A 24191-nucleotide genomic window follows, 5' to 3' on the forward strand; every position below is an offset into this window, starting at 1 on the left:
TTGATCTTATTTAAGGCCATTTTTTTTTTTTTAAGATTTTATTTATTTATTTGACAGAGACAGACACAGCGAGAGAGGGAACACAAGCAGGGGAAGTGGGAGAGGGAGAGGCAGACTCCTCGCGGAGCAGGGAGCCCGATGCGGGGCTCGATCCCAGGACCCTGGGATCATGACCTGAGCCGAAGGCAGATGCTTAACGACTGAGCCACCCAGGCGCCCCGGTTTTCATACATTCTTAAACAGTTTTGTAACTCACAATAGGGTTAAAAAATACTATATAGCATTTAGTTACCTCAAATTAGAACACGTATTTGTCTTTTACAGGAAGTATTTGAGCATGTGTAGTTATTAGAGATGTTGTATGGGGAGTTACTGTGCAGAAGACGTGCCTCTAATTCGCAAACTTTTATTATTCATCCCTTTACTCCCAGGGAGACCATGTTTTAAAAGGTCTTTTTTTTCTTTTAAACTGAGTTTATTAAGCAATACTTTGTTTCCTTAATTTTATTAATCAGCGCTTTTGAGAAGTATGCGATGAGTTTTACTGCAAGGATTTGAAATTCATCTATATGGAGTTGATACAATTTTAGCTAATGTCAAGTCAATTTGGCATTTCATTTATTTATTTATAAAATATTTTATTTGTATATTCGAGAGAAAGAGTGCACATGAGCAGGGGCGGGAGAGGGAGAAGTGGACTCCCCTCTGAGTGGGGGGGCCCCCCGATGCTCATTGGTCCCAGGACCCTGAGATCATGACCTGAGCTGAAGACAGATGCTCAACTGATTGAGCCACCCAGGAGCCCCTCAATTTGGCGTTTATTTTTTTATTTTTTTATTTTTAAATTAATTAATTTATTCGAGAGAGAGAGAATGCACAAGCAGGGGGAGGGGCAGGCAGAGAGAGAGGGAGAAGCAGGCTCCCCGTTGAGCAGGGAGCCTGATGCAGTGCTTGATCCCAGGACCCTGGGATCATGACCTGAGCCGAAGGCAGATGCTCAACCGACTGAGCCACCCAGGTGTCCCAGTTTGGCCTTTTAAATAGACTGTGTAGGTAGATGGTAGTTCAGAGACCCTACTGGGGAATCTAAGGAACAGGCCTCTACCAGATAACCTCCAAAGCTCTTTGGAGTTCTGTGTGTATATGTGTCAATAATATATATTTTGTGATTTATTTTTATTTTTAAATATTTTATTTGTTTATTTGACAGAGAGAGCAAAAGCAGGGGGAGCAGCAGGCAGAGGGAGAAGGAGTGGGAGAAGCAGGCCTGCTCATGGAGCCCGATGTGGGGCTCCATCCCAGGATCCTAGGATCATGACCTGAGCCGAAGGCAGACACTCAACTGACTGACCCACCCAGGCGCCCCTCTTCTGTGGTTTAGATGAGGACCCATATTAATTTCTGCTGCAAGCACTATTACAGATAAACTCTCACCATAACAAATTCTATAGTGCTTTCATTGTTTGGGATAATGGAATTAATTGGTGACATACATAGTATTGCAAGTCATAATTCTGTAAGTCCTGGAAAGAAAACAGAAGTTCCATGTAATGAATTAGAAAGTTAAGAGATTTTATTTATTTAAAGTAGGCTCCATGCCCAGCTAAGTAGGGCTAGAACTCATGACCCTGAGATCAAGAGTTGGATGCTTTACTGACTGAGCCACCCAGGTGCCCTGAGATTTAATATATTTAGACATAGTTGATGGTGTTATATAAAAGCTCTCCTTTTTAATACTGCATGGTTATTTGGTGGGTAATCTTGAGAGAGGATTATTCTAGAGATGATTTGGAATATTTTATGTGGGGAAAAGTGAGGTGAGCATGTATGTCATGCTAGATAGTGGAGCAAAATTAAAAGGTCTTAACTGTTAATAGAACTCAGTAAGGAAAATTTTTAAAAATTGTGACATATTCTGGAACAGAACTGATGGAACATTTGTTATACAGAATTATTTGTGGTAGATAACTTATTTTTATTTTTTAAAAAGATTTATTTGAGAGAGAGAGTGGGGGTGGGGGGAGCAGAGGAAGAGGGACAAGCAGACTCTGTGCTGAGAATGGAGCCGGAGCTCCGATGTGGGGCTTGATCCCATGACCCTGAGATCATGACCCGAGCCGAAACCAAAGAATCGGGCGCTCAACTGACTGAGCCACCCAGGTGCCATGGTAGATAAGTTGTTTTAACTAGTTCTCCAAAGTTTTATTTATTTCTGAAATATAAGCTTAGAACAAAATTCTTATTATGGGGTATCCTTGTAGAACTTTTTTTTTTTTAAGTTTTTTATTTAAGTAACGTCTGCACCCAGCATGGGGTTCAAACTCACAACCCTGAGATCAAGAGTCACATGCTTTTCCAACTGAGCCAGCCAGGTGTCCCCTAAAACTTTTTATAGTGACATTTGCTATAATGGGATTCTGCTTTTACTACCAAACCTTTGATTACAGTGAATTCCTCCCTCCCTCCCTCCCTCCCTTCCTTTCTTTTTTTTTTGAAGATTTTATTTATTTGAGAGAGTGAGTGAGCAAGAGAGAGGGGCAGAGGGAGAGGGAGAGGGAGAAGCAGACTACCCTGCTGAGCAGGGAGCCTGACATGGAGCTTGATCCCAGGACCTTGAGATCATGACCTGGGCTGAAGGCAGATGTTTAACTGACTGAGCCACCTAGGCGCCCCTACGGTGAATTTCTAAGATCTGGTCTATGTTATTAATTTCAGATAATATTATTTCTGGTTATTTGAATGTAAACCATGATAAGTTAAATACCACTAAAAAAATAATGCAACTAAGAGGTAATAGCTAATAATCCCTCAGTGGAGATAAAATGGAATACTTAAAGAAGAATACACCTCAGTCTTAAGGAAGGTAGAGAGGGAAAAGAAACAAGAAGATGTGACAAATGAGAAAATAAGCAATATGGCAGATTTAAATCCAAATATATTGATATTAAATAAATTGTTAATGGTCTAGCACTCCATTTAGAAGGGAGTGTCAGGTTAGGTCACTGTTATATGACCCATCCATATGCTGTCTACAAGAAAGTCACTTTATTATCAGACAAATTAGATTTTAAACCAAAGACTATAATAAGAGATGAGGAAGGACACTACATCACACTTAAAGGGTCTATCCAATAAGATCTAACAGATGTAGATATCTATTCCCCTAACATGGGAGCGGCCAATTATATAAGCCAGTTAATAACAAAATCAAAGGAACACATTGACAACAATACAGTAATAATAGGGGACTTTAACATGCCATTCCATCAAATGGACAGATTATCTAAGCAAAAGATCAACAAGGAAATAAAGGCTTTAAGTGACACACTGGACCAAATGGACTTCAAAGATATATTCAGAACATTCCATCCCAAAGCAACAGAATACACATTCTTCTCGAGTGCGCATGGAATATTCTCCAGAATAGATCACATCCTGGGTCACAAATCAGGTCTCAACCAGTACCAAAAGATTGGGATCATTCCCTGCATACTCTCAGACCACAATGCCTTTGAAACTAGAACTCAATCACAAGGGAAAGTTGGAAAGAACTCCAATACATGGAGGCTAAAAAGCATCCTACTAAAGAATGAATGGGTCAATTTATTAATTCTTAAAGAAGAATTAAAAAAATTCATGGAAACAAATGAAAATGAAAACACACCTGTTCAAAATCTTTGGGATGCAGCAAAGATGGTCCTAAGAGGAAAGTATATAGCAATACAAGCCTTTCTCAAGAAACAGGAAAGGTCTCAAATACACAACCTAACCCCACACCTAAAGGAGCTGGAGAAAGAACAGCAAATAAAGCCTAAACCCAGCAGGAGAAGAGAAATAATAAAGATCAGAGCAGAAATCAATGAACTAGAAACCAAAAGAACAGTAGTACAGATCAACAAAACTAGGAGCTGGTTCTTTGAAAGAATTAATAAGATTGATAAACCCCTGTCCAGACTTAATCAGAAAGAAAAGAGAAAGGACCCAAATAAATAAATCATGGATGAAAGTGGAGAGATCACAACCAACACCAAAGAAATACAAACAATTATAAGAACATATTATGAGCAACTATATGCCAGCAAAGTAGATAATCTGGAAGAAATGGATGCATTCCTAGAGACGTATAAACTACCAAAACTGAACCAGGAAAAAATAGAAAACCTGAACAGACCCATAACCACTAAGGAAATCAAAGCAGTAATAAAAAATCTCCCAACAAACAAGAGCCCAGGCCAGATGGCTTCCCAGGGGAATTCTACCAAATGTTTAAAGAATAATTAATACCTTTCTTCTGAAATGGTTCCAAAAAATAGAAATGGAAGGAAAACTTCCAAACTCATTTTATGAGGCCAGCATTACCTTGATCCCAAAACCAGACAAAAAGGAGAGCTACAGACCAATATCCCTGATGGAACATGGATGCAAAAATTCTCACCAAAATACTAGCCAATAGGATCCAACAGTACATTAAAAGGATTATTCACCACGACTAAATGGGATTTATTCCTGGGCTGCAAGGTTGGTTCAGCATCCGCAAATCAATCAATGTGATAAAATACATGAATGAAAGAAGAACCATATGATCCTCTCAATAGATGCAGAAAAAGCGTTTGACAAAGTACAGCATCCTTTCTTGATCAAAAGTCTTCAGGGATAGAGGGTACATACCTCAATATCATAAAAGCCATCTATGAAAAACCCACAGCGAATATCATTCTCAATGGGGAAAAACTGAGAGCTTTTCCCCTAAGGTCAGGAACACGGCAGGGATGTCCACTATCTCCACTGTTGTCCATCATAGTACTAGAAGTCCTAGCTGCAGCAATCAGACAACAAAAAGAAATCAAAGGCATCCAAATCAGCAAAGAGGAAGTCAGACTCTCACTCTTTGCAGATGATATACTTTATATGGAAAACCCAAAAGACTCCACCCCAAAATTGCTAGAACTCACTCAGTAATTCAGTAAAGTGGCAGGATATAAAATCAGTGCACAGAAATCAGTTGTATTTCTACATACCAATAACAAGACAGAAGAAAGAGAAATTAAGGGGTTGATCCCATTTACAATTGCACCCAAAACCATAAGATACCTAGGAATAAATCTAACCAAAGAGGCAAAGGATCTATACTCAGAAAACTATAGAATACTCATGAAAGAAATTGAGGAAGACACAAAGAAATGGAAAAACGTTCCATGCTCATGGACTGGAAGAACAAGTATTGTGAAAATGTCTGTGCTACCTAGAGCAGTCTACGCATTTAATGCGGTCCCTATCAAAGTACCATCCACTTTTTTCAAAGAAATGGAACAAATAATCCTAAGATTTGTATGGAACCAGAAAAGACCCCGAATAGCCAGAGCAATGTTGAAAAAGAAAAGCAAAGATGGTGGCATCACAATTCTGGACTTCCAAGCTCTATTACAAAGCTGTTATCATCAAGACAGTATGGTTCTGGCACAAAAACAGACACATAGATCAGTGGAACAGAATAGAGAGACCAGAAATGGACCCTCAACTCTGTGGTCAACTAATCTTCAACAAAGCAGGAAAGAATGTCCAGTGAGAAAAAGACAGTTTCTTCAACAAATGGTGTTGGGCAAATTGGACAGCCACATGCAGAAGAATGAAACTGGACCATTTCCCTTACACCACACACAAAAATAGACTGAAAATGGATGAAAGACCTAAATGTGAGACAGGAATCCATCAAAATCCTTGAAGAGAACACAGGCAGCAACCTCTTTGACCTCAGCCGCAGCAACTTCTTCCTAGAAACGTCGCCAAAGGCAAGGGAAGCAAGGGCAAAAATGAACTATTAGGACTTCATCAAGATAAAAAGCTTTTACACAGCAAAAGAAACAGTCCACAAAACCAAAAGACAACCGACAGAATGGGAGAAGATATTTGCAAATGACATATCAGATAAAGGGCTAGTATCCAAAATCTATAAAGAACTTATCAAACTCAACACCCAAAGAACAAATAATCCAATCAAGAAGTGGCAGAAGACATGGACAGGCATTTCTGCAAAGAAGACATCCACATGGCCAACAGACACATGAAAAAGTGCTCAACATCACTTGGCATCATGGAAGTACAAGTCAGAACCTCAATGAGATACCACCTCACACCAGTCAGAATGGCTAAAATTAACCAGTCAGGGAACAACAGATGTTGGCGAATATGCGAAGAAAGGGGAACCCTCCTACACTGTTGGTGGGAATGCAAGCTGGTGCAGCCACTCTGGAAGACAGTATGGAGGTTCCTCAAAATGTTGAAAATAGAGCTACCCTACGACCCAGCAGTTGCACTACTGGGTATTTACCCCAAAGATATAAATGTCATGATCCAAAGGGGCACATGCACCCCAATGTTTATAACAGCAGTGTCCACAATAGCCAGACTATGGAATGAGCCTAGATGTCCATCAACAGATGAATGGATAAAGATTTGGTATATATATACAATGGGATATTATGTAGCTATCAAAAAAATGAAATCTTGCCATTTGCAACAATGTGGATGGAACTAGAGGGTATTATGCTAAGCAAAATAAGTCAGAGAAAGACAAGTATCATATGATCTCACTGATACGAGGAATTTGAGAAACAAGACAGAGGATCATAGGGGAAGGGAGGGAAAAATGAAAGAAGACAAAACCGGAGAGGGAGACAAACCATAAGAGACTTAATCTCAGGACACAAACTGAGGGTTGCTGGAGTTGAGGAGGGTGGGAGGGATGGGTGGCTGGGTGATGGACATTGGGGAGGGTAGGTACTATGGTGAGTGCTGGGAATTTTGTAAGACTGATGAATCACAGACCTGTACCCCTGAAACAAACAATACATTATACGTTAATAAAAAAATTAAAAAAAAACTCACTTTATTTTTAACCTGTATCTTTGTAATTAAAAGTATGGGAAAAGGTACTATATCAACACTAATAAGGCTGGAGTGACTATGTATTAGATAAAGGAGACTTCAGAACAAGGAAAATATTACAAGGGATAAGAAAGTACATTTTATAACAAATAAAGGATCAATTCATTGGGAAGACTCAGCTGTCCTGAATGTGTGTTCATCCAATGCTAGAGCAAAACAAAAACTGACAGCTGAAAGGAGCAGTAGACAAATCCATAATAGTAGTTGGAAATTGCAACAGTCTCTTTAAATAACTGATAGAACAAGCAAGCAAAAAGTCAGCGGACATGACTATCAATGGACTGTACCTAATTGATGTTTATAGACTACCATGCCCACATTCCTTTCAAGTGTGCAAGTAACATTTATCAAAATGGGCTATATGCTGGGCTATGAAACGTGTTTCAACAAATTTAAAAGGATTTAAATTATAAGGAGTACTTTGACTACAATGGAATTAAATAATCAAGAAGAAAAAGAAATCTGGAAAATTGCTGAATATTTGAAAGTTAAATAACATCTAAATAAACGTAGGTCAAAGATGAATTCATAAGGGAAAAAAGGAATTCACAAGGGAAATTAGAAAATATTTTGAACTAAATGAAAATGAAAGCACAGTATATCAAAATTTGTGGGATGCAGCTAAAGCAGTGTTTTAGAGGGGAACTTAAAGCTTCAAAAGAAAGCTCTGGGGCACCTGGGTGGCTCAGTTGGTTAAGCATCTGCCTTTGGCTCAGGTCATGATCCCAGGGTCCTGGGATCGAGCCCCACATTGGGCTTCCTGCTCAGTGGGGAGTCTGCTGCTCCTACCCACCATGCCCCCACTCATGTGTGCTTTCCCTCTTTCTGTGTCAAATAAATAAAATCTTAAAAAAAAAGGTCTAAAATCAATTACCCAATATTCTGCCTTCAGAAACTAGAAAAAGATCACACTAAGAAGAAGGAAAGAAAGAAAAAGCTGGGATGAAATAGCAAATCTGAATAACCCTGTATTTATTTTTTAAAATTGGATTTTTTTAAAGATTTTTATTTATTTATTTGACAGAGAGATAGAGAGCGAGCACAAGTAGGTAGAGTGGCAGGCAGAGGGAGAGGAAGAAGCAGGCTCTCCGCTGAGCAGGGAGCCAGACGTGGGGCTCGATCCCAGGACCCTGGGATCACGACCTGAGCCGAAGGCAGCCACTTAACCGACTGAGCCACCCAGGCACCCCTTAAAGTTGGATTTATAGTTAAAAGCCTTTCCACAAAGAAAAGTCTAGACTCACATGGCTTTATTGGTGAATTCTATTGAACATTTAATGAAGAAATAGTAACAAATTTTCACAAATTTCAGAAAACTTACGAGACAACATTATTTTGATATCAAACCAGGGAAAGACATGAGGAAAAAAGAAAAGTATAGCTCAGTATCCCTCATGAATATATACTCAGAATCATTAAAAATTATTAGCAGATTGAATCTACACACACACAGGATAATACATCATGACTAATTGGTTTAATCCCAATTGCAAGGTTGATTTAACATTAAAGTCAGTGTAATTCACCATATTAATAAAATAAAGCAGAAAAACCAAATGACCTTGTAACAGATGCATGAAAAGCATTTAAACAAAGTTTACTAATTTGTGATAAAAGCTCTCAGTTAACTAGGACTAGAAGGGAACTTCCTCAGTCTGATAAAGGGAACTTCCTCAATCTGATAAAAGGCATCTGTGAAGAACCTACGGGTGAACCTCATGCTTAATGATAAAGATTGGATGCTTTCAATTTAATGTCCAGAAGAAGTCAAAGATATTTATTTCACAGCTTTTGTTTAACCTGTTCTGAAGATCCTAGCTGATGTATTAAGGCAAATAAAAGGAATAAGCTCATAGATTGGAAAGGAAAAGTAAAATTATGTTTATTTTTTAGATGTCTTATAAATGACATGATTGCACATGTAGAAAGTTCTTCTAAGCTGCATCCCACAAATTTTGATTTGTGGGTACTAGAGTTTAAGTTTAGCTAGGATACAAGATCAATTTATGAAAACCTGTTGTATTTGTACATACTAACAATACACAGTTGGCAGTTGAAATTTGAAAAGCAATACCATTTATAGTAGCATCAAGTAATATAAAACCATTCCCCAAGAACAGAGAGTGAGAATATTTGTTAGAATTCCTTGTGTTTTTTCCCACTTTATTTTTTTAATGTTTTAAATTTAAATTCAATTAATTAACATATAATGTATTATTTGTTTCAGGGGTATGGGTCTGTGATTCATCGGTCTTACATAATACCCAGTGCTCATTATAACACATACCCTCCCCAGTGTCCATCATCTCGTTACCCCATCCCTCTACCCACCCCCCTCCAGCAACCCTCGGTTTGTAAAAATACAGAACACTTCATGAATTTGCTTGTCATCCTTGTGCAGGGGCCATGCTAATCTTCTCTGGATTGTTCCAGTTTTAGTATGTGTCCAATTTTAGTATATGTGCTGCCGAAGTGAGCACTAGAACTCCTTGTAATAGAAGTTACCTTGTATTCTCATTTCATTGATGAGGGCTTTGGAGTACAAAGGATTATAGAACGTTCATTTGTTTAAGTAACCTCGATACCCAACGTGTGGCTCAAACTCACAAGCCCGAGATCAAGAGTTGCATGCTCTGCTCACTGAGCCAGCCAGGGCCCCTGGTTTAGCATTTCTAAATTAAACTCTACACCCAATGTGGGGCTTGAGCTCATGACCCCGAGATCAAGAGTCATATGCTTTACCAACTGAACCAGGCAGGCACCCTGCATTTTTAATTTAGGTGAATGGTTCAAAGTCTTTACCTTTTAGTTATATCTGAAATACTGCAGCTTGCTGAATAATCTGACCTCTGTGTGAGGCAAACCATTTTATTGTAATACAGGCTTGACAGTTTAAAGGGTGATTAAAACTGGTTGGCTTGGGAATGCAAATTGGTCATTGTGGAAAGAGTATGGAGGTTCCTCAAAAAACTAAAACTAGAACTACCCTATGATCCAGGAATTGCACTACTGGGTATTTACCAGAAAATTAAAAAAACATGAATTCAAAGGGATACATGCACCCCTGTGTTTATTGCAGCATTATTTACAATAGCCAGTCTATGGAAGCATCCCAAGTATCCATCAGTAGATGAATGGATAAAGAAGATGTGGTGTTTAGATATAATGGAATTCAGTCATAAAAAAGAATGAAATCTTGCCATTTGCAACAACATGGTTGGAGCTAGAGAGTATAGTGCTAAGCAAAATAAGTCAGTCAGAGAAAAACAGTTACCACATGCTTTTGCTCATGTGGAATTTAAGAAACAGAACAAATGAGCAAAGGAAAAAAAGAGGGAGAGATAAACCAAGAAACAGTTACCAGAGGGGAGGTGGGTTAACAGGTGGGGGAAATAGAGGATAGAGATTAGAGTACACATCTCATGATTAAAAAAAAAAAGGAGGGGTGCCTGGGGTGGCTCAGGCGTTAAGCGTCTGCCTTCGGCTCAGGTCATGGTCCCAGGGTCCTGGGATCGAGCCCCACATCGGGCTCCGTGCTCTGCGGGAAGCCTGCTTCTCCCTCTCCCACTCCCCCTGCTTGTGTTCCCTCTCTCGCTGTGTCTCTCTCTCTCTGTCAAATAAATAAATAAATAATCTTAAAAAAAAATTTTTTTTTTACGCCTTTGATTGTCCTTCTAGCGATGAGTCCTTTTTACAGTGCTACTGGGATAAACATTAAGTTGTGCAAAACTGATAGCAATGTGGGGGAAAAAAAAAAACCCAAACTGGTTGGCTTAGTTGGCTAAAGTTTCATGTTAAAGATGCACCTTAAATATCCTCCTGAACTCCCAGAGAGGGGGGAAAGCAATAACTAATCTTCATAGAGTACCACCTATATTTCAGGCATTGTTTTCCTCTAACCCAATATATAGTATTATTTTATTTAATCCTTGCAGTATCCCTAAGGTGGGTCTTCTTTTTTATCACAGTTGAGAAGACCAGAGCTCATATGTCATAGAGTGATTTGCCTCGTTTCATACAGTGACTCAGTGATTCAGTCCCACACCAATCTGATTTTAAACTGTTGGTACCAGCTGTTCTCAATAATTTTTCTATTGCTCACGCTCCTGGGCCATCCCATTCTTTCCTATTCAGGAAATGCAAGTAAGTGAGATTAATTTTTCCAGTGCTAACTTTGAATTCCTTATTTTAACAGTAAATCACAGTAAATTACTCAGAAAAAAAAGTCAGGGATGTAATTTGTGATACTCCTCACAGCTGATATGTCAAGACAGTAGTTTTTTTTTTTTTTTAAAGATTTTATTTATTTATTTGACAGAGACCAGTGAGAGAGGAACACAAGCAGGGTGAGTGGGAGAGGGAGAAGCAGGCTTCCCGCTGAGCAGGGAGCCCGATGCGGGGCTCGATCCCAGGACCCTGGGATCATGACCTGAGCCGAAGGCAGACGCTTAACGACTGAGCCACCCAGGTGTCCTGTTTTTTGTTTTAAGTAAGCTCCATACCCAGTGTGGAGCCCACTGCGGGACTTAAAACTCCTGACCCTGAGATTGAGACCTGAGCTGAGATCAAGAGTTGGACGCTTAACCACATGAGCCACCCAGGCGCCCCAAGACACCAGTTTTATATTTTTTAATTGCTGTGCTTAACTCTGAGCCATGAGCCATCATGTGCCTTAGGAAGTAATGTGCTTTAGGGGTAAGTAACAGTGACCTAGCTAAGAGTATTTACATGGCTTATACCAAATGTACCTACCATCTTGATGATAGGTTAGTAGTGTAATTTTTGGAATTGGAATTGGAGGGTGAATAAATGAGATTGCCACGTCTTAGTGGAAAATCTCTGAATTATCTTTTCCCAGACTAGATAGGTAGAAACTGGGAATGGCTAAGATGTATATGTAGGAGGTAGAGTCATGGATTATATAAACTTAAAAAATTACGGTGTTAAATTCTAGCTTTTGAAGGGGCAGAAAGGTACATTAGGGTTATCTGCCTGGCTTTTTTTTTTTTTTTTTTTTTCTTTTTGGTCTGCCTGGCTTTTTACAGATGAGTAAATTGAGGCTCAGAGAGAGCAGTTGACTTGCTAAAGGTCGTGCCCCAATCAATATACCAATATATTAGGCTCTGCAATGGAGATTTTGTTATAGTTTCCTGTGGGAGATGGTAGTAGGTTTGTTTCTTACAGATTAATTAATGATCTCTTCAAAACAGTAAAAGCCAGGAACTTAAACTTACTGATCATCAAACGTTCTTCAGGGTTATGTACTTCTCGGATATTTGAAATCTGGATTATAGTGATCTTTATATTTTTGTTCTTATGACCATTTCTTCTTTGTTGTCTTTACTATGAATGTGCCCCCAGCGTTTTCTACAGAACTTCTCCTTTCTGTCTAAATATTGAATTTGTAGTTTTTATTTCTTAATTTTTTAAAGATTTTATTTGAGAGAGACAGCATGAGCAGGGCAGAGGGAGAGGGGCAGGCAGAGGGAGAGGGACAAGCAGACTCCCCACTGAGCAGGGACAAGCAGACTCCCCACTGAGCAGGGAGCCTGATGTGGGACTCAGTCCCATGACCTGGGCCAAAGGCCAACTCTTAACCAGCTGAGCCACCCAGGTGCCCCTGAACTTGTAGTTTTTAATCTATAAAGGATTTTCCAAGCATAAGGAGAAAGGCTGAAGTTAAATTGCAAGCTTTATAATGAAATACAAAGTAGTCCATATAATTGTTGCTTCTACATATGTTGAAGTCATACTCCTTTCCCTTATATTTAGTATTTTAATGATTAATTTTTAGTTATATAAAGGAATGCATGCATACTTTTGTAATAATGAGAACTGTAATTGCTTTGAGAAGTTTGAGTTGTATCTACCTAGATTTTTTTTTTTAAAGATTTTATTTATTTATTTGAGAGAGAGAATGAGAGCGAGCCCGAGAGGGAAGAGGGTCAGAGGGAGAAACAGACTCCCTGCTGAGCAGGGAGCCCGATGTGGGACTCGATCCCGGGACTCCAGGATCATGACCTGAGCCGAAGGCAGTCGCTTAACCAACTGAGCTACCCAGGCGCCCTCTATCTAGATTTTTTAAAATACTGTATCCACTTGCATACATATTTATGCATAGAAAACACATTACTGATTTTTGTGTGTAATTTTTACAGAAATTGAATCATACTATTATTGTTCTGCAACTTGTTTATTTTTCATGTAAGAGGTGATTTTGAGATCTGCCATTTAGGTGTGGCTACAATCATCCTGTAAACACATCTGTTAGGACAGTGCTTTTTCCCTTATTTAAAGAAATACGAGGGGGCTTCTGGCTGATTCAGCCAGTGGAGCATGGGACTCTTGATCTCAGGGTCATGAGTTCAAGCCCCACACTGGACATGAAGCCTACTTAAAAAAAAAAAATAGGGGCACCTGGGTGGCTCAGTGGGTTCAGTGTCTGACTCTTGGTTTCTGCTCAGGTCAGGTCGTGATTTCAGTCATTAGATTGAGTGGGCAGTCTGCTTGCAAAGAGTCTCTCTCCCTCTGCCCCTGCCCCTGCCCCTGCTTGCCCGTGCCCTCTCTCTCTGGAATAAATAAATCTTTTAAAAAAATTAAAAAATATATGAAATGAGATAAAGGATTTGAAAATTAGAGGGAGAAAACCTAATCCTTTCCGATCAGGAAGCTCTGTAGGGCAGGATTATGTTTGATGCTCTCCTCTGCCCACCATAGTCGTGGTACCTCCCATGGTTGTAAGAACTTCCTGTATCTAGCAAAAGTGTACTGGATCTTTTTTTTTTTTTTTTTTTTACATCCTTATAGAGATACGATTCATACAACATACACTTCATCAGTGTACAATTCAGGGTGCCTGGGTGGCTCAGTCGGTTAAGCGTCTGCCTTCGGCTCAGGTTGTGATCTCAGGATCCTGGGATCAAGTCCTCCCGCATTGAGCTCCCTGCTCAGTGGGGAGCCTGCTTCTCCCTCTGCTCATGTGCTCTCTCTCTCTCTCTCTCAAATAAATAAATAAAATATTAAAAAAATAAAAATAAAGTGTACAATTCAGTGGCTCAGTATGTTTACAAAATTGTGCAACCATTACCACAGTTTTAGAACATTTTATCACCTCAGAGAGAAACCTTTATGCCTCAGATGTCACCCTCAAAACCCCCATCCCTCTCAACTCTAGTCAACCATCAGTCCATTTTTTATCTCTATAGATCTGCATGTTCTGAGCATTTCACGTAAATGGAATCAATAGAGTATGTGGCCCTTTGTGAGTGGCTTCTTTCATTTAGCATCATTTTCAGTTTCCAAGGTTTATTCATGTTATAGCACGTATCAGTAATTTGTCTTTTCATTGCCAAATACTACTTCACTGTATGGATATGCCATATTTTTTTTTTTTTTACCCAGTCTTCAGTTTGATGGACATTTGGTTTTTTTCCCATTTTTTGACTATTATGAATAATGATGCTGTGAATATTCATGTATGTATTTCTGGGTGCACATATGTTTTCATTTCTCTTGGCTGTATTCCTAGGGGTGGAATTGCAGGATCTTATGGTTAAGAGATACTCTGTTAAAGGCTGGAGCTAATTTAAAACTGGAAGGATCTTTTTTTTCAGTTATTAGTTTAACCAATTTAAGAGCTGCCAGACTTTTCCATTGTGGCTGCACCATATTATATCCCCACCAGCAGTGCATGAGAGATATCCTTGCTGACACATTATTATCTTTTTTTCTTTTTGTTATATGCATCAGATCTTGGGTGAATTGTGTAGACTTTTATAAGGAGGTTTCCAGGAGAGAAGACAGTTAAAGGATTTTTTTGTTTTTCTTCTTATTGTTGAGCTCGCTTGTTGTCTGGAAGTGGGTATTATTAAATTACATGATTAGGGTTTGGCATGACTGAATATTACTGAAAATCATTAATATTAATTAGGGATTTTCTTGACAGTGTATTGTAATATTTTTGTTTCCTTACTAAAACATAATTATTATTTAAAATAACTTTTTTTTTTTTGTTAAAGGCTGCCTTTGTTGTTGTTTTGACCTGGTATATTCACTATAAATTTCAGTTAATCTGATTTTTTGTTTGGGAGGAGGTTGGTTTTTTTTTAATTAAGTTTTTAATCCCACAATATAGTTAACATAGTGTTATATTAATTTCAGGTGTACAATTAGTGATTCAACAGTTCTGTATATTACTCAGTGCTCATCATAAATGTACGCTTAATGAAGGCTTTTTTTAATGAGGTGTAATTGACATACAACATTATATTAGTTTCGGCTATTCAATAAAATCTCCCCACTTTGGTCATAATTAAATGGAAGTAAAAAATGAACTTCATTGTACTTACGCCACCCAAGTATGTTTGCTACAGTTATTATTAGAGTTAAGCCAGTTGAATCACTTGAACATTTTTTTCTGGTTTTCTAGATTAGATAGCTTCACTTGGAATTGAGATTGATGATTATAGAAAAAGCTACCTCAGTTTCCTCAGCTTATAGTTATAAAAGTTATATCGGAATAGATTGAAATGGTGCCGCCAGTTTTTAAATACATGAAATTGATTTTGTTCTTTAAAAAGTTTTTCTTGAGAGTGTTGCTGAAGATAATTTTATGAGTTAAAAGGGTACAGTGCTCCCTGCTAAATTGGGAACATTCTGGAATTAATGGGATTCTGCCAGTTGCTGAGTATGTTTATTCTGATTATGCATTCTGAACCTGGGGAAATAACCATATCAGTGTTCATGACCCACTGTTAGGTGGACCTGAACTAAGATTCCACTGATCAGCTGACATACATAAGCCCCTCTTCTTTTTTTTTTAAGATTATTTATTTTTTTATTTATTGAGAGAGAGAGAATGGTAGAGAGAGAGCATGAGAGGGAAGGAGGTCAGAGGAAGAGGCAGACTCCCCACTGAGCAGGGAGCCGGATGCGGGACTAGATCCCGGGACTCCAGGATCATGACCTGAGCCGAAGGCAGTCGCTTAACCAACTGAGCCACCCAGGCACCCTAAGCCCCTCTTCTGACTGGTGGACCATAGTAATGTTTTGGGTCTTCTGGAATTAGTGTCTGTTCAGAGCTAGAGCCAGTGGTCTAGTAATGCTCAAAGAGTCTTTGATTATTTCATTTTCCCCCATGCAGAGTCACCTTGGTAAAAGGCAGTGGTAGTCCTTTTGGGGAGAAAGATTAAGGTGTAAAGTTGTGATGGTATAGTGGGATCCTTCCTCAGGGAGACCCCTTCAATCACTGGTTCTGGGTCTATAAAGTGACCCAAATATTGGGATTGATTTAGGGGCCCTGGCTCTGTGTTTTTAATGATTGAAGTTATGCTTTTGTTCACTTGACTTAGACTTTCCTGCTTATACAGATCAGGTAAGAATTCAGTAGACTTCCCGTCTATTTAACTGCTAGGAACACTGATCAACTAGTCAGTGCCCGAGGTCTCTGGGAGTCTGACCATTGAGATTGCTGCCTTGACTCTGGCATGGTATGAAAAGGTGGTGCCGCTAATGACTAAAAAAAAAGTATGGAGACCCTTAGTTTTTATTTTTTCCTTCCCAAGTTTTTATTTAAATTCAGATTAGTTAACATATAGTGTAGTATTGGTTTCAGGAGTGGAATTTAGCGATTCGTCACTTACATATAACACCCAGTGCTCATTGCAACAAGTGCACTCCTTAAGCCCATCACCCATTTAGCCCATCCCCCTCCCCCCGCCCCCACCATCTTCCAGTAACCCTCAGCTTGTTCCCTGTGGTTAAGAGTCTCTTAATGGAGCCCCTGGGTGGCTCAGTTGGTTAAGCGTCTGACTTCAGCTCAGGTCATGATCCTGGGGTCCTGGGATCGAGCTCCATGTCTGGCTCCCTGCTCAGTGGGGAGCCTGCTTCTCCAACTCCCTCCTACTCTCCCTGCTTGTGCTCTCTCTCTGTCAAATAAATAAATAAAATCTTTTTAAAAAAGTCTCTTATGGTTTGCCTCCCTCTCTGTTAATTATTTTTTCTTTCCCTTCCCCTGTGTTCATCTGTTTTGTTTCTTAAATTCCACATGAATGAAATCATATGGTACTTGTCTTTCTCTGACTTATTACATTTAGCATAATACATAATACACTCTAGTTCCATCCACATAGTTGCAAATGGCAAGATTTCATTCTTTTTGATGGCTGAGTAGTATTCTGTGTGTGTGTGTGTATGTGTACACATTTTTTTTTTTTAAGATTTTATTTATTTGACAGAGACATAGCGAGAGAGGGAACACAAGCAGGGGGCGTGGGAGAGGGAGAAGCAGGCTTCCCGTGGAGCAGGGAGCCCGATGTGGGGCTCGATCCCAGGACTCTGGGATCATGACCTGAGCTGAAGGCAGACGCTTATCGACTGAGCCACCCAGGCACCCCTCCACACACACACACATCATCTTTATCCATTCATCAGTTGATGGACACTTGGGTTATTTACATAATTTGGCTATTGATAATAATGCTATAAACATTGTACCCCTTCGAATCTGTATTTTTGTATCCTTTGGGTAAATACCTAGTAGTGCAACTGCTAGGTGGTAGGGTAGTTCCATTTCTGACTTTTTGAGGAATTTCCAGAGTCGCTCACCAGTTTGCATTCCCACCAACAGTGCAAGAGGGTTCCCCTTTGGAGACCCTTAGTTTTAATTTCCATTAGGTATAGCCTTTAATGGATTATCTTTACTAACTTAACGTAGTTTGACCCTTTCGTCAGCTGTGTTCCTCTATACTTAATCAAGTTTAACATTTGTCTGCTATTCTCAATTCCTAATTCCTTTTAACATGCCAGTTTAGTCCAAGGAGGAAATGAAAACTTTAGAAACTCAACAAATGTTGACATTTTAAATTTTTACTGGAGTGAAAAGATTAACCTTTGGTCCCTACTTCTACAAGTTTTTCTTAGTTTACATGGGCTTTATTCATGTGCTAAAAGCTGGTTGTCAGCATTTGTATCTTAATCTCAATTTTCATGGTTTTATAACTTAAAAACAAAGTTTTTTTTAGGCTTGTAACTGAAGTACTTTTTAAGCCCCCCCCCAAAGTACATTTTAAGTATATTAGAAATGAGTTTTATTTTGTTTTTGGAAACCATACTTTTTTTTAAAACAAAATTGTCTATATTTTAAGACTTCCATTTGATTTTTTACTTTGAAAAAATGATTAGTAGCAGGGCACAGGGGTAAATAATTTAAATGTTGGCATAGAAAATGGGGCTTTTGCTAAGGAGTCTTATTATCATACATTGTTAAAAAAATATATTTCTAGCTTCTCTTTGAGCCTGAGATGACTCTTTGGACAGTTTCCCCTCCCTAGTGACTTGGATGTTAGTAAGTGTTCTTCTAAGCTATTGTATATCAAATATCAAGTGACAGACTATTTTACTTAGAAAATAAGTGAAGGGCGCCTGGGTGGCTGAGTTGGTTAAGCGACTGCCTTCGGCTCAGGTCATGATCCTGGAGTCCTGGAATCGAGTCCCGCATCGGGCTCCCTGCTCAGCAGGGAGTCTGCTTCTCCCTCTGACCCTCTTCCCTCTCTCGTGCTATCTCTCATTCTCTCTCTCTCTCAAATAAATAAATAAAATCTTTAAAAAAAAAAAGAAGTGAAAAATATGATGTAGTTATTAAACTTATCTAATGTGGATGAAAACATACTTAACATACAAGAGTATGAGTTTACCGTTAGAATTTACGGTTTCAGAAAAATTTAAAAAAAGAAACAGAGAACAAAATAATAAAAATACAAGAAGAAATAAATATTCCAAAACAGAAGACTAGGAATTAATCCAGAGTTGGAAAATTGGGGAACAGCAGGAAAAATTGAGGGAAAAAATTGGGTATAACAAAAGATACCTACTAAGTGAGGACCTACAAAGTGAAAAAACTGGAAATGGATGCGTTATATTCTATTCATATGAAAGTCTCAGCAGAATAAATAATTTCATTCAGAGTAGGAATTCATGTTGAGAAAATAAGATGTAAAAATCAGGATAGATTCCTGGGCACCTGGGTGGCTCAGTTGGTTAAGCGGCTGCCTTCAGCTCAGGTCATGATCCCGGAGTCCTGGGATCGAGCTCCGCATCAGGTTCCCTGCTCAGCAGAGAGCCTCCTTCTCCCTCTCCCTCTTCCTACCTCTATGCCGACTTGTGCTTGCTCTCTCTCTCTCTGCCAAATAAATAAATAACATCTTTAAAAAAAAATCAGGATAGATTCCTATAACCAAGAAAAAATCAAGATTATAAAATGATTTTTTCCTCCCTGTCCTATTCTTTGAAGGGCAAAAATCCACTCCCTAGTTATTGGTGGTCTCTCCTCTCCTATCCTATCCTAGATAGTTTTCATGTTAAATAATAACAGAAATAATAAACTCCAGGGCGCCTGGGTGGCTCAGTTGGTTGAGCGACTGCCTTCGGCTCAGGTCATGATCCTGGAGTCCCGGGATCGAGTCCCACATCGGGCTCCCTGCTCAGCAGGGAGTCTGCTTCTCCCTCTAACCCTCCTCCCTCTCATGTACTCTCTCTCTCATTCTCGCTCTCCCCAAAATAAATAAATCTAAAAAAAAAGAAATAATAAACTCCAGTAGCAAAATCTGACAAATATGAGGAATTAAAAGTATAGCCTAATCTCATTTATGCATATATAGATGTTTAAATTCAAATAAAAATACTAGCACATGGCTAGGAGATAATTCCTTTTTTTGTATGTTTCAGGTAGTTTATCCTAAAAATGCCAGACAGTTTCATTATTTTAAAAATTGATTAATATACTAGAGTTAGTATAGCTCAAAGGCTAGTAGTACATATTTTGAAGCCACATTGCTTAGGTCTAGATCCTGGCTCTGCTTTTTTTATTTTATTTTTTAAAGATTTTATTTACTTGATTGAGAAAGAGAGAGAGCATGAATAGGGGCAGAGGAAGAGGGAGACGCAGATTCCCCCCGAGCAGGAAGCTCGACGTGGGGCTCTATCCCAGAACCCTGGGATCATGACCTGAGCCAAAGGCAAATGCTTAACCGACTGAGCCACCCAGGTGCCCCTCCTGTCTCTGCTTCTTACCAGCTGTGTGATATTGGGGAGTTCACTAAGTTTTCTTACAGGTTTTTCATCTATAAATAAGAGTAATTATAGCAGCTGTCTTACAAGGTTGTGCATTAGTTTGCTAGGGCTGACATAATAGACTGGGTGGTTTAAAGAACAGAAAATTATTTTTCACTATTCTGGAGGCTAGAAGTCCAAGATCAAGGTTTTAGCTGGGCTAGGGTTGTTTGTTTGTTTGTTTGTTTGTTTGAGGCTTTCCCTCCTTGGCTTACAGATGGCCACCTTTTCACTGTGTCCTCATTATGAGCTTTCCTCAGTGTGTGTGCATGTCTGGTGTCTTTGTGTCCTATCAGTCATTGGATTAGGGCCCACCCTAACAATCCCATTTTAACCTAATTACTTCTTTTAAAGGCCCTATTCTCCAAATACATTCTGATGTACTGGGGGTTAGGGCTTCAACAGAAATTTGAGATGGACACAGTTGAGCCCGTAACAGGTTGTTACCAGGATTAAATGTGCTATAGAATGCTTTGCCTATGTAGCAATTGTTAGCTAAGTATTGTTTATCATTATTACTTAACTATAGCAAGTAAATAATTTATAAAAAATAAAAACTCATAAAAACTTTTTATTTCAAAATAATTACAGATACAAAGGGAATTGCAAAAATTGTACAGGGAGGTTTCATGTATTCTTCTTCCGCCAGTGTAACCATCTTGCATAATTAAGGTACAGTACCAAAAGCAGGAAATTGACATTGGTAAAATCCACACAACTCATTCGGATTTCCCGTTATACACCCACCATTTGTGTATGTGAATGTGCACATCTGTGTACTTTTATCATTTGTGTAGCTTCTTGTAACCACAATCAAGGTGCAGAACTGTTCCATCACAAGGCTCTCTTGCTACTCCTTTGTATTCACCCCCACCTACTCTTCCTTGAAATCCTAACTCCTGACAACCACTAATCTGTTTCCATCCCTATAAATTCATTATTTCAAGAAGTACATATATGTATATGCATAATATAAAATATAAAAATGGAATCATAAAGTATATATTCTTTGGAGATTGGCTTTTTTTTAAGGATTTTATTTATTTGAGAGAGCGAGCAAGAGAGAACATGAGTGGGGGGAGGGAGAGGGAGAAGCAGACTCCTCTACTGAGCAGAGAGCCCAACATGGGGCTCAATGCCAGGACCCTGGGACCATGACCTTAGCCAAAGGCAGACGCTTAACCAACTTAGCCACCCAGGTGCCCCAGAGGGATTGGCTTTTTTTTTTTTAGTTGGCATTGTTGTGTGTATAAATAGTTCATTCCTTTTTATTGCTGAGTAGTAGTCCATGGTGTGGATATAACCATTTACCCATTGAAGGGCATTTGGTTTCTTTCCAGGTTTTGGTTATTACGAGTGTTGATTTTGTAAGTTCTTTGTAGATTTGGTTACTAACCCTTTATCTGATATGTCATTTGCAAATATCTTCTCCCCTCCTGCCCATTTCTTAACAGATTATTTGGTTTTTGGGTGTTGAGTTTGATAAGTTCTTTATAGGTTTTGAGGTTTTGGCTATTAAGAATAAAATCATTATGAACATTTGTGTACAGGCTTTTACATGAACATTATTTCTCTGGAACAGATGTTCAGTAGTATACAGTTCCTGGGATATGATATGTACATTTTTAGTTTTAAAAGAAACTGCCAAACAATTTTCCAATTGACTGTACCTTTTTACATTCTCACCAGCAGTGTATGAGTGATTCAGTTTTTCTGTGTACTTGCCAGCATTTAGTCTTGTCACTATATTTTATTTTAGTATTCTGATAGATGTATAAAAAATTTAATGTGGTTTGAATTTGTATATCCCTAGTGGCTAATGATGTTGAACATCTTTCTCATGCTTCTTAGCCCGCCTTTATATGTTTGTCAGTGAAATGGCTGTTCATGTCTTTTGCCAGTTTTCTAATTGGATTAAAAATTTACTGAGTTTTGAGTTCTTTATATAGTCTTAATTTTAAGCCCTTTGCCTGATATGTGGTCAGGAAATACTTTCTTTTAGTCTATGATTTTTCTCTTTGTCCTACAAGGTCTTTTGCTGAGTAAAAGTTTTTCATTTTGAAGAGGCTCCATATATTAACTTTTCCTCTTATAGATCGAGATTTTGGTGTCAAGTCTAAGATCTTTTCACCTAGTCCTGTGTTGTGAAGATTTTCTCCCATTTTTTTCCCTAAACATTGTATGATTTTGTTTTACATTTAAGTTATTTTTTCTTTTTTTAAGTTTTATTTATTTTTATTCGTTTTTAAGATTTTATTTATTTACTTGACAGACACAGCGAGAGAGGGAACACAAGCAGAGGGAGCGGGAGAGGGAGAAGCAGGCTCCCCGCTGAGCAGGGAGCCTGATGTGGGACTCGATCCCAGAGCCCTGGGATCATGACCTGAGCCAAAGGCAGATGCTTAACTGACTGAGCCACCCACATGGCCCTACATTTAAGTTCTTGATCCCGTTTGAGTTAATTTTTTAAATAAGTTATGAGGTTTAAGTTGAGGTTCATATTTTTGTCTGTGTGTGGCTGATTGCTCCAGCACCAATTTGTTGAAAAATCTATCAAATTGTTTTTGTGCTTTTGTCAAAAATTAGTTGGGCATATTTGTGTGGGTCTGTTTTTATCAGTCATGAGAATTAAATGTGCTAATATAGAATGCCCAGCCCCTACAAGTGCTATGTAAGTCTTGGCTATTACTATTCTTACAATGGCAAATAAGTAATAACTCTTTAAAAAGCATTTGGATTAACTCAGTAACCATCCCAACTTTCTAATTTAAAAAACAATACGGTTTTTTTTTTAAAGATTCATTTATTTATTAGAGAGAGAGAGAACATGAGTGCACATGCACATGAGCTGGGGTAGGGGCAGAGGGAGAGAGAATCTCATGTAGGCTCTGTGCTCAGTCCCATGACCCTGAGATCATAAGCTGGGCTGAAACCAAGAGTCAGACACTTAACCAGCTGAGCCACCCAGGTGGCCTAATGCAGTGTTTTAAAACAGTTTTAATTGTGGTAAAATACATCTAAAATTTACCATTTTACATTCTAACAGTGCACAAAGGTTCCAATTTATCCACATCCTTGCTAGCACTCATTACTTTCCCTTTTTTTGGATAGTAGCCATCCTAATGGGTGCATGGTGGTATGGTATTTCATTGTAATTTTGATTTGCATTTCCCTAATGATTAGTGGCATCTCTTCGTGTGCTTGTTGGCCCTTTTCTGTATCTTTGGAGAAATGTCTATTCAAGTCCTTTGTCCTTTATTTTATTTTTTTTAAGTAAATTCTATCCCCAACATGGGGCTAGAACTCACGACCCTGAGATAAAGAGTAGCAGGCTCTACCAACTGAGCCAGCAGGTGCCCCTGCCCAGTTTTTAATCACATTGTTGTGTTCTTATTGATTGGTAGGAATTCTTTGTCTATTCTGGATATTAACCCCTTATCATAGGCTATATGATTTGCAAATATTTTCTCCCATTTCTGTGGGTTACTTCTTTACTCTGTTGATCATGTTCTTTGATGCACAGAGGTTTTTAATTTTGGTATAGTCCAATTTGTCTGTTTTTTGGTGTTGCTGTGCTTTTGGGGTCCTCAATTTTGAGTTAATTTCTGTATGTGGTATAAGGTAAGGGTCCAACTTCATTCTTTTGCATGTGGATATCCAGTTTTCCTAACACCATTTGTTGAGAAGATTGTCCTTTCACCGTTGAATGGTCTTGGCACCCTTGTTGAAAATCATCTTATATCAAGTCATTATGCATTACACCTTAAATTTACACATAGCTGTGTATCAATTATATCTCAATAAAAGTGAAAAAAAAATCTTCAAAGAAAAAATGGGTGGGGGAAACCATTTGACCACATATGCAAGGGTTTATTTCGGGGCTTTCAGTTTTATTCCATTTGTATGTCTTTTTTTTTTTTTTTTTTAAAGATTTTGTTTATTTATTTGACAGAGAGAGATACAGCGAGAGAGGGAACACAAGCAGGGGGAGTGGGAGAGGGAGAAGCAGGCCTCCTGCCAAGCAGGGAGCCTGATGTGGGGCCCCCCAGGACCCTGGGATCATGACCTGAGCCAAAGGCAGATGCTTAACGACTGAGCCACCCAGGCGCCCCTGTATGTCTGTCTTTATGCCAGTGCCA

At 38.8% G+C, this 24191-nt stretch overlaps 1 protein-coding gene and 1 pseudogene across 6 annotated transcripts in view; one reads left to right on the plus strand and one right to left on the minus strand.

Moving 5' to 3' along the window:
* The window catches only part of TLK2 (tousled like kinase 2), a 121337-nt gene that overhangs the window by 21002 nt on the left and 76144 nt on the right, over positions 1–24191 (plus strand). The window contains exon 1 of one of the 6 annotated variants that reach the window (XM_027625227.2): positions 10955–11088. The exons of the other annotated variants lie outside the window; for them this stretch is intronic. Within the exon in view, the coding sequence (XP_027481028.1) occupies positions 11083–11088 (6 nt within the window). The 5' untranslated portion in view covers positions 10955–11082. Of the gene's footprint in view, positions 1–10954; positions 11089–24191 lie in introns of those variants that run through there. 6 annotated transcript variants of the gene reach the window in all.
* LOC113908425 lies at positions 9302–9423 on the minus strand (annotated as a pseudogene).

Source organism: Zalophus californianus, chromosome 16 (genome assembly GCF_009762305.2).
Source record: "Zalophus californianus isolate mZalCal1 chromosome 16, mZalCal1.pri.v2, whole genome shotgun sequence".
NCBI classification, from domain to species: Eukaryota; Metazoa; Chordata; class Mammalia; order Carnivora; family Otariidae; genus Zalophus; species Zalophus californianus.